The 11807-nt window shown below is 40.1% G+C and overlaps 1 protein-coding gene across 1 annotated transcript; it reads left to right on the forward strand.

Annotated features, from left to right (window-relative positions):
* Positions 1 to 1150: 1150 nt before the first annotated feature.
* Positions 1151 to 10203, forward strand: LOC132890311 (cytochrome c oxidase subunit 8B, mitochondrial). Its single transcript, XM_060927123.1, has 2 exons — positions 1151 to 1492; positions 10016 to 10203. The coding sequence occupies exons 1-2, from the start codon at positions 1274 to 1276 to the stop codon at positions 10109 to 10111; spliced, it is 315 nt and encodes a 104-aa protein (XP_060783106.1). The 5' UTR covers positions 1151 to 1273; the 3' UTR covers positions 10112 to 10203.
* Positions 10204 to 11807: the final 1604 nt, after the last annotated feature.

Raw genomic sequence — 11807 nt, forward strand, 5'->3', positions numbered from 1 at the left:
CTTGGCATCCATCTTGCTTACGGCTGATGAAGGGACTTCGCACAACTTCAGAGGCCACATTATCCTTGGGTAAAGGGTGAAGTTATAACACCGCACCTTATATTTTATCTTAGCCAGGCCTTCTGAAAGCTGTGAATTAATCTCTACAGTCTTGATTTACCATACAGTCCTGAATTTTTCCTCTTACAGTTTTGAATTAACTCATAGTCCAGAATCAACACCTGTGAGTGTTTAATATAATACTGAATTAGCAGTACTATACTGGATTTATTATAACTTCTCATTCATCTCATTATCTCTAGCCGCTTTATCCTTCTACAGGGTCGCAGGCAAGCTGGAGCCTATCCCAGCTGACTACGGGCGAAAGGCGGGGTTCACCCTGGACAAGTCGCCAGGTCATCACAGGGCTGACACATAGACACAGACAACCATTCACACTCGCATTCACACCTACGCTCAATTTAGAGTCACCAGTTAACCTAACCTGCATGTCTTTGGACTGTGGGGGAAACTGGAGCACCCGGAGGAAACCCACGCGGACACGGGGAGAACATGCAAACTCCACACAGAAAGGCCCTCGCCGGCCCCGGGGCTCGAACCCAGGACCTTCTTGCTGTGAGGCGACAGCGCTAATCACTACACCACCGTGCCGCCCTTATTATAACTTATAGTACTGAATTAAACCCTGAAGTGTTGAATTACTTGAAAGTCAGTGATGGTTCTAGCTTGTTCAGTGTTCATTAACATGAATTACCACCTAAAGTGTTGTAAAACTGAATAATCTAAAATAAATAAATTTGAAGGAACCTGTTAACAGTAACAGTATTAACATAAGTGTTTATAGATTTGAAATAATCATAGAATTTAATTTGAATACTTTGCAATATCGTGAATTTCTTTATTTCAGACTTTTGTTTATCATTTTCTGGCCCAGAAATTGGCTCCACCCCACCTTCACCAGAACATTAGTACTTGACCCCGCCCCTTTTCCATAAAAGGAAACTCAGGGTGCAGTGTCTTGTGAATGTTTTTATTGCAGTTAGAGTTCATGTGTGAACTTTATAAACTGGTGATGGATTCAGATGTCGAGTCTTTGCTGAGTCTCGACTTAACATCGTGTGTGTGACAGAGCTGAGTCCATCCTGATCCAGATAAACACTGCAGGAGTAGTTTAAACACTGGGGGTATTAGAGCAGCGCCGCTGTGTGTGTATCAGTTCAGGAAGGCGTTCAGGGCGGTGCGGCACGCTCAGATAATAAATAGCACTTGGCAGATGAACAGCAGAGTCACAGGGTCGGAGTCCAACAGTGTTGAGCTGAACACCGCAGCAGAAGCAGAAGCACTCACACTTTCTCCAGCGCTCAGATCTGCAGAGGGAATCATGCTGGCTTTAAGTCGCTCCTCTGGTTTACTCAGAGCTGCTCTCAGACACAACTTCACTCCGAGAGCCAACATATCAGCTAAACCAGCCAAACACGTCGTGAGCACAGGGGTGAGTACTGAACCTCAACACACTCCTCAAAAAGAGCAGCAGGTATCAGACAGTACTGTGTCACTGATCCTCATGTGTCTGTAATCAGTCCAGTGTTAATCTCAGACCGACATGAGATTATAAAGAACTCCATTGGAGGTGTGACAGCTCTCACGTACCACTGCTCTGATCACAGAACACACTTCTCAAATTAGACATGACGTATACATGCACAATATATCAGGTTTGCACTGAACTAAAGTCGTACATTAATCTGTTCAGTGCCCTTGTGTTCTCCGTGTGTGTGTGTATACGTTACCCTGCTGGGGCGTCCGCATTTTTGAAAACGGGCCAAATGTTTGACCTTGGAGACAAATAAAGTCAGAGAGATTCCAGTGAGCTGTACAACAAGTGTGTTACATGATGAAGAGCTTAAAATAGATATGATGTTCTTATATTTAACAATTATTCTCCGACGGTGAAGTGAATATCGGTGAATAATAGCTGAGACGAAGTCAAGGTGAAGTCGAGGTTATTATCCACCAATATTCACTGAGCCTGAGGCAGATTATTGTTTTAATATAAATACACAGGTGATTATTTTTAAAAAATCATATAAAAAAATAGAAATGTGTTCAAGAAACACGAGGCCCCTCCCGACAGCACTTTTGTAGACGGTCATGCAGCTTCAGTTATCGAGATTTATCTATGATTATTTTTCTGGAAGTTTAATCACATTTTGTGTCAAAAAGCTTATTGTGGTCTTCAAAGAAAAAAAAAGCAGATCAGTCTGCTGACCGGTCATAGTTCTTTATCATTTTCACCGTAGAAAGCATGAAAGTAACAGAGACCAAAGACAGGAGGCCAATCTACACTGTCAGTTTATTGCACAACATACGCCATTAGCCTTATAATTACACACCGTGTCCATGAGATCCAGAGCATTACATTACGATGCAGAGCACAAGAGGAATATTAAGTGTTTCATATTTTAGTTTTTTTCAAGGCATTTTTGGCATTTCAGCAGAAATAATCCCCAACATGTTAAACGAGTATATTTACTCATAACTGATATATTTCCGCCCATTAATGTGCGTCCCACGCCTTAGTATTTCCTGGAGTTTGATGACAAGCATTTCTGAAAGTGAATATATATATATATATATATATATATATATATAGCCACCATGGGGGCCTCTAAATAATTTATTTCAATCTTCAAAATCTTCATGTAAATGTAATAACTTTGCAGCACAGACTTGTCACTTCTCTACTCCGAGTCACACAAAGTACTTTGTTTTGAAATTGATAAAATAAATCCCGACCCCAGCTTCCCTTTGAATAGATTTAGACCAAACTTTGGCGCATCTTTAGTGTTTTTAGGAACAGCATTTTCTCTCATCATTTGTAATTCTTCCTCACATGGTGACGAAGCAATTGGACGCCATTTTGCCGAGTCACTCGAGGTGATTATTGAGGAATAGTATAAATAAGCAGGTGATTATCAAATAAAATCAAGTGTGCTGATTGGTCGAGAGATTCAAACTATTTCTCGATAATCACCTCAAGCGACTCAGCAAAATGTCATGTCAAGTGTATTTGTACAGTGTTTTTAACAATAAACATTGTCGCAAAGCAGCTTTACAGAATTTGAACGACTTAAAACATGAGCTAATTTTATCCCTAATCTATCCCCAATGATGAAGCCTGTGGCGACGGTGGCAAGGAAAAACTCCCTCAGACGACATGAGGAAGAAACCTCGAGAGGAACCAGACTCAAAAGGGAACCCATCCTCATTTGGGCAACAACAGACAGCCTGGCTATAATATTAACAGTCCTAACATAAAGTCAGCCTCTTTGATGCTATAAACCTCCCACCGACGGAAACCCGAGTGCAAAACCGTTCACAACAACTGCAGTCCTAAAGTCAGCAAGTCAACTGCAGTCCCCAGCCACAAAAGCACCACTGCAAGAGTCCAGAGCGTCCTCCAGGCGCGACCCCCAACTGTCCACATGGGGCCGCCCTCCACAGGAGCGATGCGATGAGACTCCAACTAGACACAGGGCACCAGGATGGATCAGGCAGGTCCGAGGAGCAGAAGAGGTCAGTATCTCCATCCCAGGACCGACATGTTACTCAGAGGGACAGGGGGAGAGAAGAAGAGAGAAAACACAGGTTGTTAGGTATGCCCAATGCCACCTGAATAAGTAGGAACAGTATACATATTGCACTGAGCACAAGCAGGGACTCCGGCAACTAACTATGAGAGCATCACTAAAAGGAGAGAGCCAGAAGGTAACACAGGCATGAGGGGCCCCGGGACATAAAGCAGCAGCCACTACACCGTCAACAAACTCGAGTGAGCAAGCGAGTGGGGACTGACAGCATCCATACATCCCAGTTTACCAAACACTCTGTCTGAGGATCCTCCAGATCTACACCTTTACCTCATAAACACCATTAACACAAGGCTTGAGTAAACAGATGTGTTTTCAGCCGAGACTTAAACGCTGAGACTGTGTCTGATTCCCGAACATTACTTGGAAGGCTGTTCCATAACTGTGGTGCTTTGTAAGAAAAGGCTCCGCCCCCTGATGTAGCCTTCACTATACGAGGTACCAGCAGATAGCCTGCACCTTTTGATCTAAGTAGGCGTGGCGGGTCATAGAGGAGCAGAAGTTCACTCAGGTACTGTGGTGCGAGACCATTCAGTGCTTTAAAGGTCAATAGTAGTATTTTATAATCAATACGAAATGTGATTGGGAGCCAATGCAGTGTGGATAAGACAGGGGTGATGGGGTCATATTTTCTAGTTCTAGTAAGGACTCTTGCTGCTGCATTTTGAACTAACTGGAGCTTGTTTATGCACTTATTGGAACATCCAGACAGTAAGGCATTACAATAATCCAACCTGGAGGGAACGAAAGCATGAACTAGTTTTTCTGCGTCATGTAGTGACATTAAATTTCTTATCTTAGCAATATTTCTGAGATGAAAGAAAGCTATCCGGGTGATGTTATCAATGTGAGTTTCGAATGAAAGACTGGAGTCAATAATCACTCCGAGGTCTTTTACTGCTGCACGTGAAGAAACAGAAAGGCCATCCAGAGTTACTGTGTAATCAGAAAACTTACTTCTAGCTGCATGTGGTCCGAGTACAAGTACTTCAGTCTTGTCAGAGTTAAGCAGGAGGAAATTAATAAGCATCCAGTGTCTAATGTCCTTAACACATTCCTCAATTCTATTAAGCTGGTGTCTCTCATCAGGTTTTGCAGAAACATACAACTGTGTGTCATCAGCATAACAGTGGAAACTAATACAATGTTTATGAATAATATCGCCCAGAGGGAACATATATAAAGAAAAAAGCAGTGGACCCAAGACAGAACCTTGTGGAACATTAAACTTTACCTCAGTACGTCTAGAAATATCACCATTTACATCAACATACTGATAGCGATCAGTTAAATAAGAGCTGAGCCAGGAGAGGGCCGTTCCCTTAACTCCCACAACATTTTCTAGTCTATCCAGAAGAATGGAATGATCAATGGTATCAAATGCTGCACTAAGGTCAAGCAACACAAGCAGCAAGACACAGACACAGAGAAAATGGCGTCCAATCGCTTCGTCACCGTAAGTGAGGAAGAATTACAGATGATGAAAGAAAACGCTGTTCCTAAAAGCACTAAAGATGCTCCGAAGTTTGGTCAAAAACTATTCAAAGGGAAGCTGGGGTTGGGATTTATTTTATCGATTTCAAAACAAAGTATTTTGTGTGACTCGGAGTAGAGAAGTGACAAGTCTGTGCTGCAAAGTTATTACATTTACATGAATATTTTGAAGATTGAAATAAATTATTTTTTAAAATAATCAGCTGTGTATTTATACTAAAACAATGGTCCACCTCAGACTCAGTGAACAATTGTTAAATAGTCCAAATTTCTCGACCAATCAGTGCACACGATTTTCTATAATCACTTGTGTATTTACACCAATAATCATTAAAAGATTAAAATTATACTATAATAATATTCATAACTATGACACATCATAAACATTGAAACGTCTGCTCTCCGGAAAGGTTCAGGATTATCAAATCCATTTAGTCATAAATATTGTACATGTGGAATTATTTGATGTTAAAAACTAATAACGGATGTAAATACTGTCGTGTTAATAATCTGTTAATAATCCTCTATTGTAATCAAACTCCTGAAAACTTTTCATATCAATTACATATAATGTCTAGTGACTCAAAAGAGCTGTGTACTTTAATCTTCTGTAAAATATAATATACTTCAATTAGACGTATTTTTATTTTTCACTTCGACTCATACTGACACTCAGAATCACATCGACAGCCTTCACATGGAGCTGACTGATTCAAAAGGACCATCGTACTAAATATCATATACTACTGCATTTATTTATTTACTTATTTATTCATTTAACAAAAACAACACATTAATTAACATCAGTATTATTTTATTAATGATGTAAAAGTGTCCGATTTTGTAGATTTCCGTGTTGTTCCTGAGCAGGATGAGATTTTAAGGAAAAAAAGGACAAAAAAAAGTTTTATATTAGAGAACATATGAAGGTCACTAGAATGGTTCATCCTGTTAGAAAATGTTTGAAATTAGATATGAAAGTAGATATGATGTGATGTGATGTGATGTGATTTGTATTCCTGCCAGGACTCACAGAATGTTTTTGTTCCTGTGATAACGATGACAAAGGAAAAGTTAAAGCAGATACGCAGAACCTTTATTTTTAAATCAATTTCTGAGTGGATAGTATCTCCATCCTTGTATTGTACTTTTGTATGCTGCATAAATGGGAATTTAAAAATATATATATATATTTTTGAGAGTTAAAATCGACCACAAAGTTGTGATTGGCGCTGCCCCGCTAAGCCAGCCAGCCCTGAGCGCGTGACGTCACAGCAGGAACCGGTTTTAAGGCCGAAGCCTTTTACAGCTATAGACCAAAGTCATATCAATAACAATTTATGGTGAAAGTAAGAAATCCCGTTACCGACTCGCTCAACTAAGACTGATTTGACTTCACTGATTGTGGGTTGACTCTCATTAAAACAGGATGGGTGCTATAACTTATGCAACATACATGTACATGCATGCATTTTCACTGATAAAACGTAAAAGGCTCATTAAATAATCAGATGAACTGAGACAATCACATTCTGAAGCAAATTAAATAATCTTATACCGCTAACTTAAACACACAATACAAGTTACATGGATTAATCTAAATGCAGGGAAACAACGAGTTGTTTTTTTTAAATTTTTTTATCCAAATGAGAGTCGGAGCTTACCCGTCTGTGCTCTCGCTTCCTGAAGGCCGATCTTGTGGCCGATTGTTTTTGAAACAATCTGACTTTCAGTTGTTTGTTCAATTCTCTGTTCATTCACTTCTTCCACATAAGGGTGAGATATTGCTGCTGAGGCGAGCATATCCAGCGGAGAAATCAGACAGCTGCTCCACTCATTCTCCATTTTCTCCATACTGAGTACTCCGCCATTACTGCTCAGCTCAGGCAATTACTAAAACCCTGGACGGAACGGGACGTCACCGGTTTTAGCAACAACTGCAGCGAGGTCACTGCCCGAGCGATATGTCTTGTCCTGTTCCGTTCTCATCTTCAGTAAAATGTGCAGAGCAGAGGAGAGACCACTTCGTAGGCGCCCAATGTGCCCGTGAACTTCTCACAAAATGCGTCCAAATCTTTGCAGTTTGAACATTCTTGGGCCGTGAATGCAACGTAAATCCACCTTCTGTCATGTTGCTGCACCGCCAGCAACACATCTACATGGCATGGTGATAAATTAGCTCAAAATGGAGGATCGGAGTTGCAGTCAGCTCTGTGTTTTAGTATAGCGGAAATGGTGATGAGGCCGATAGACTTCCTGCTGTGACGTCACGGACGTCAAGGTCATTCACTCAGACCGCTACCTATATAAATCACTTTAATCGTAAACATTACTATATTAGATTTATTGTTAATGCTTAAAACTATTCCTGTGCCATTCTTGAGGTCTCAAGGCATTTATAAACGAAAGTGAGGCCATGGCTCTGCGGATCTGCTTTAATGATGAGTTGAAGTTTTAGCTTTTTTTTAAAAAATAATTTACACTGAAGACATGACGAGTGTGTAGTGCATCAGTATGTGAGGGAGGAATAAAAATAATAGAATATAAAATAAGATGTTTAGTCAGATAAATAAATTCATGTGCCAGAATAAACCGGTTTATTACATATAGCAAATACATTAAATGAGGCACATTATTAATTTTACATCTCTTTTTATTATAAGACCTGATACTGCTTACACTTTGCTCCATCTCCCAGAGAAAAATTAAATAAATCAGGTGTTTGTAAAAACATTTATGTACAGAATCTACCTACGATCCATATGAGCTTCAGTTTAACAATAATTTAATTTAATTCATGTCTGTATCACAAATTCACAATTACAACATTTTGATTTTTTTTTGTATAATTATAATGCAAAGGGGGTGGCACGGTGGTGTAGTGGTTAGCGCTGTCGCCTCACAGCAAGAAGGTCCGGGTTCGAGCCCCGTGGCCGGCGAGGGCCTTTCTGTGTGGAGTTTGCATGTTCTCCCCGTGTCCGCGTGGGTTTCCTCCGGGTGCTCCGGTTTCCCCCACAGTCCAAAGACATGCAGGTTAGGTTAACTGGTGACTCTAAATTGAGCGTAGGTGTGAATGTGAGTGTGAATGGTTGTCTGTGTCTATGTGTCAGCCCTGTGATGACCTGGCGACTTGTCCAGGGTGAACCCCGCCTTTCGCCCGTAGTCAGCTGGAATAGGATCCAGCTCGCCTGCGACCCTGTAGAAGGATAAAGCGGCTAGAGATAATGAGATGAGATGATCAGGGGTCCAAGCACTGAACTCCTGTAACTGTCAGGATTCTCCTTCTTCTGCCATAAAACAAATTGTTCAGATCAAACCGTAAGTACCTACAGGTATGAAACGCGCTCAGTAGTTGGCACTCACTCACACTACTCGGGTAAGCGAGATGAGCCTGAGAGACCTAATGGTGGCGCTAGAGCACACTTCTGTTTTTGTCCATATCTCATGAACCGTGAGTCCGAGAAAGAAAATTGTTTTTGCGTCTGATCCCTCAGTTCTCCCAAACAAAAACAACTTCAATAACTATTTAGTCCCACCCACTTGGACTTTTTTTTTTGCTAATTTGCATAATATGCAAAACCTAATTTTGAGAACTAGTCCTATGACTTTTGCCCAAATTTTGTCAAACTACTCAATCAAACAAATCACGTTGACATTTGTAAATAAGATGGCCGCCACTCATCAATCAATACTAATGAGGTGGAGCTTTATTTACTCAAACTGTAATAAATAACTCATGAGGACCTGCATGAAACCTGAAAGACAAACGGGAGGAGGCGCAAAGTCTGGGGTGTGGTCATTCACACAGGGGTGGAGCTAAGGTCGGATAACTGTTTCTCAGGAATCTTAAATCGGATCGAGCTGAAATTTTTGCTGTAGTGCTAATCTGCAAGTAGATTTTTAATGATGACCTAATTAATGAAAAACATGGCTGCCATCAGCCAATCAGCTTTCAGCAGGCATTGGACGGAGTTAGCATTGAGCTATCATGGTGAAATGTGTTCAGGTTCTGACCCACGAGTAACTGATGCAACTTAAAGTGAAGTGAAATTAACATCAGACAAACTCATTTGTGTTAAGTATAAATTAATAATTCATAAGATAATGTTAAAGATTCAACAAAAGTCTTGGAAGTAGTTTCTATCAAACCAGTTTAAAATGTGTTTGGGTTTTTTTTAAAGAATATTCTTACAAAGTATATGAAGTAAGACTGTATTATACTATACTGCAGTAGCAACTATAGAATATTTGTATATTTTATTAGATATTACAGTTTCATATAAATATCTTTCTTTCCCAGATCTACTCGTTATTATTTGATCAAGCTGGCACAGACATTGTCTCTGGGAAATGTTCATCTGTTTTTATCATGTTCATGATTCTCAGATTAAAAAGAGTTTTCTTCAGGCTGATGAAAATCTCTACACAATCTCTAAATAAACAATTTCTGGATTTCAATGCAGCATTGATTTACATGCTAATAATCAGTGTTGCTAATTTTATAATAAAGAGATTATAATATTAAAAATAAAATCGAAACTATTTCTAAACATTTTTAATCATTTCAAGTTTTAAATGTTTGTTTTGATGGTAGATAAAGTTACTAATTTTTAGTTTATTTCTAGAAATTAAGACTCACCTGTAAAAAAAAAAAAAAAAATTGAAGCTTGAAATGAGTAAAAATGTCCAGAAACCGTTTTAATAAAGTTACAGTTGCTTTATTGTGAGCTTATAACAGGAAATAGAAGCTCAGTTTGCGTTTACTCAGAGTTCTGCTTACTAAGACGTGATTAGGCTCTACAGTGCTCTCATTATCACAGTGTCCTGTGTGTACAGAATATTTGCCTAACTCTGTCTCTCACCGTCCTCAGGAGCATGCGATTGCCATGGTGGCCATGTTCGTGACCATCCTCGTGCCCTCGGGGTGGATCCTCACCCATCTGGAGGACTACAAGAAGCGGCCATGAGCCCCTGACCACGCCGTCTCTCCGCTCCTGTTCATTCCTCCTCACGAAAAACCCGTGTCCTGTTTCTCATTAATAAACCAACATACAAACTAGTACAGAGTGCGTTTAATAAACTGATCACGTAGCACAAAAGGAAGTGCTGATGTCACGAGATCGTGTATCATGATATATAGCACACAACCACACCCTTAAAGAGCACTGTTCATTAGTTTTTAAAGTTTTAAAGATAGACTTTCTGCACCTGCCCAGGTAATACACACCCACTAAAGGTACAAAGAAGGACCCTTACTGGTACCACACCACTGACAAGCTACAGTAGTGCCGAGTACCGTTTCTCTGCGAGTGTCTGTGGGTGATTGTATACAACACTTTTTGTTCTCAGTGATTTGGAAATATTTCAGGATCTGGATTCCAGGAAATTATTATGGAATCATTACAGTTATTCCACGAAATCGAGTCGTACATGAGCTGATCGGTGACGAAGTGCATAGCAGCGAGTTGTCTATAATCCCTGGATGACGAGATTGGGTTAGAATAAAAAAGTTATTCCACTCAATTACTGGATTTTGAGAAATAGAGCATTTTTATTTTTTGTAAATTCGATAAATAACTTTATACAAACCATCTGACAAAATCGTTCCTGCTTAGAATGTAAACAACCTGGTGAAATGACAGGAGCAATTTGTGGAAAAATGCGATAATTCTTGAAAACTAAACAAAAAAAAGTTATCAAATACTTTTATTCCATATTTTGTTGGGGTTTTTTGTATTTTGGGGGTTTTGTTTTTGAGTAGTTTTTATTTCGTCCTCAGTTAGTTCAGCAACACGCACCAGCATTTTCTTTTTCTCTACTTGTGGTATATGAGCTGATATCCTAGTAGTAGCCAGTCAATCAGAGCGCGCAATTGCTCATATCCAGTGAATGTGGACAGAATAAAACCAAACAGTTTGAGTTTCATTCACACAAGCAGGAGAGCAGCAGACATCACTCACGCCACGTCATACGAAACCAAACGTATAGATTAGTTCTATTTGTGTGTAAACTGCAGGTGTGAACTAAAGCAGCAGTGAATCAGGGAACTGAAGGAACATCGGGCCGAGGAGTCGTTCACTTTACAACATCATGTCTAATTTACACAGAACTGAAACAATCAAGTTAAAGGTCACTGTCAGTGAAATCATGGCAGAGGAACACAACACTAAACATTTTGTTGTACCACATAAGCCCCGCCCCCTTGCAAAAAGAGCCAATCACTTCGTTGGTTAAGATATGAACACTGGACACCGAGACCGTCAGTGTTCATGACCGAGCGTGCGTCAGAGAGGGAGGCGCCAACATCGACTTTGGCAAATTTTAACACGGACTTCAAACCCGTGTTGTTTTTATTTTAAACATCAGTTGATTGGTTTCTGAGCTGCTCCTGAAGAACTGACACTGAAAATAAGCCGAGAGGGACGCCAACTGCATGTTTTCTGGAAGCACTTTATGCAGAAATGGTTTGGTTTCAATTTTTAACCAAAGATATTTGCGGAGGTGGGAATTGTTCCTGAAAAACCAGCTCTCAAACAGCACACATGGTGTACACACACACACACACACACGGTTAATATTTAACTTCCTTCAAATATTCATGATGTGAATTTCCTGCTTCACTCGGCAGGTTCATGCTCAGTTCACCGTCACACCATTACAGAG

This window comes from Neoarius graeffei, chromosome 8, assembly GCF_027579695.1.
Source record: "Neoarius graeffei isolate fNeoGra1 chromosome 8, fNeoGra1.pri, whole genome shotgun sequence".
Taxonomy (NCBI): domain Eukaryota; kingdom Metazoa; phylum Chordata; class Actinopteri; order Siluriformes; family Ariidae; genus Neoarius; species Neoarius graeffei.

What these genes read in the sequence shown, in the direction of transcription:
- LOC132890311 (XM_060927123.1), top strand. Translation starts at nt 1,274, where the DNA reads ATGAACAGCAGAGTCACAGGGTCGGAGTCCAACAGTGTTGAGCTGAAC. An exon ending in AACACGTCGTGAGCACAGGG is followed by an intron (nt 1,493 to 10,015) that starts GTGAGTACTGAA and finishes CACCGTCCTCAG; the next exon opens with GAGCATGCGATTGCCATGGT.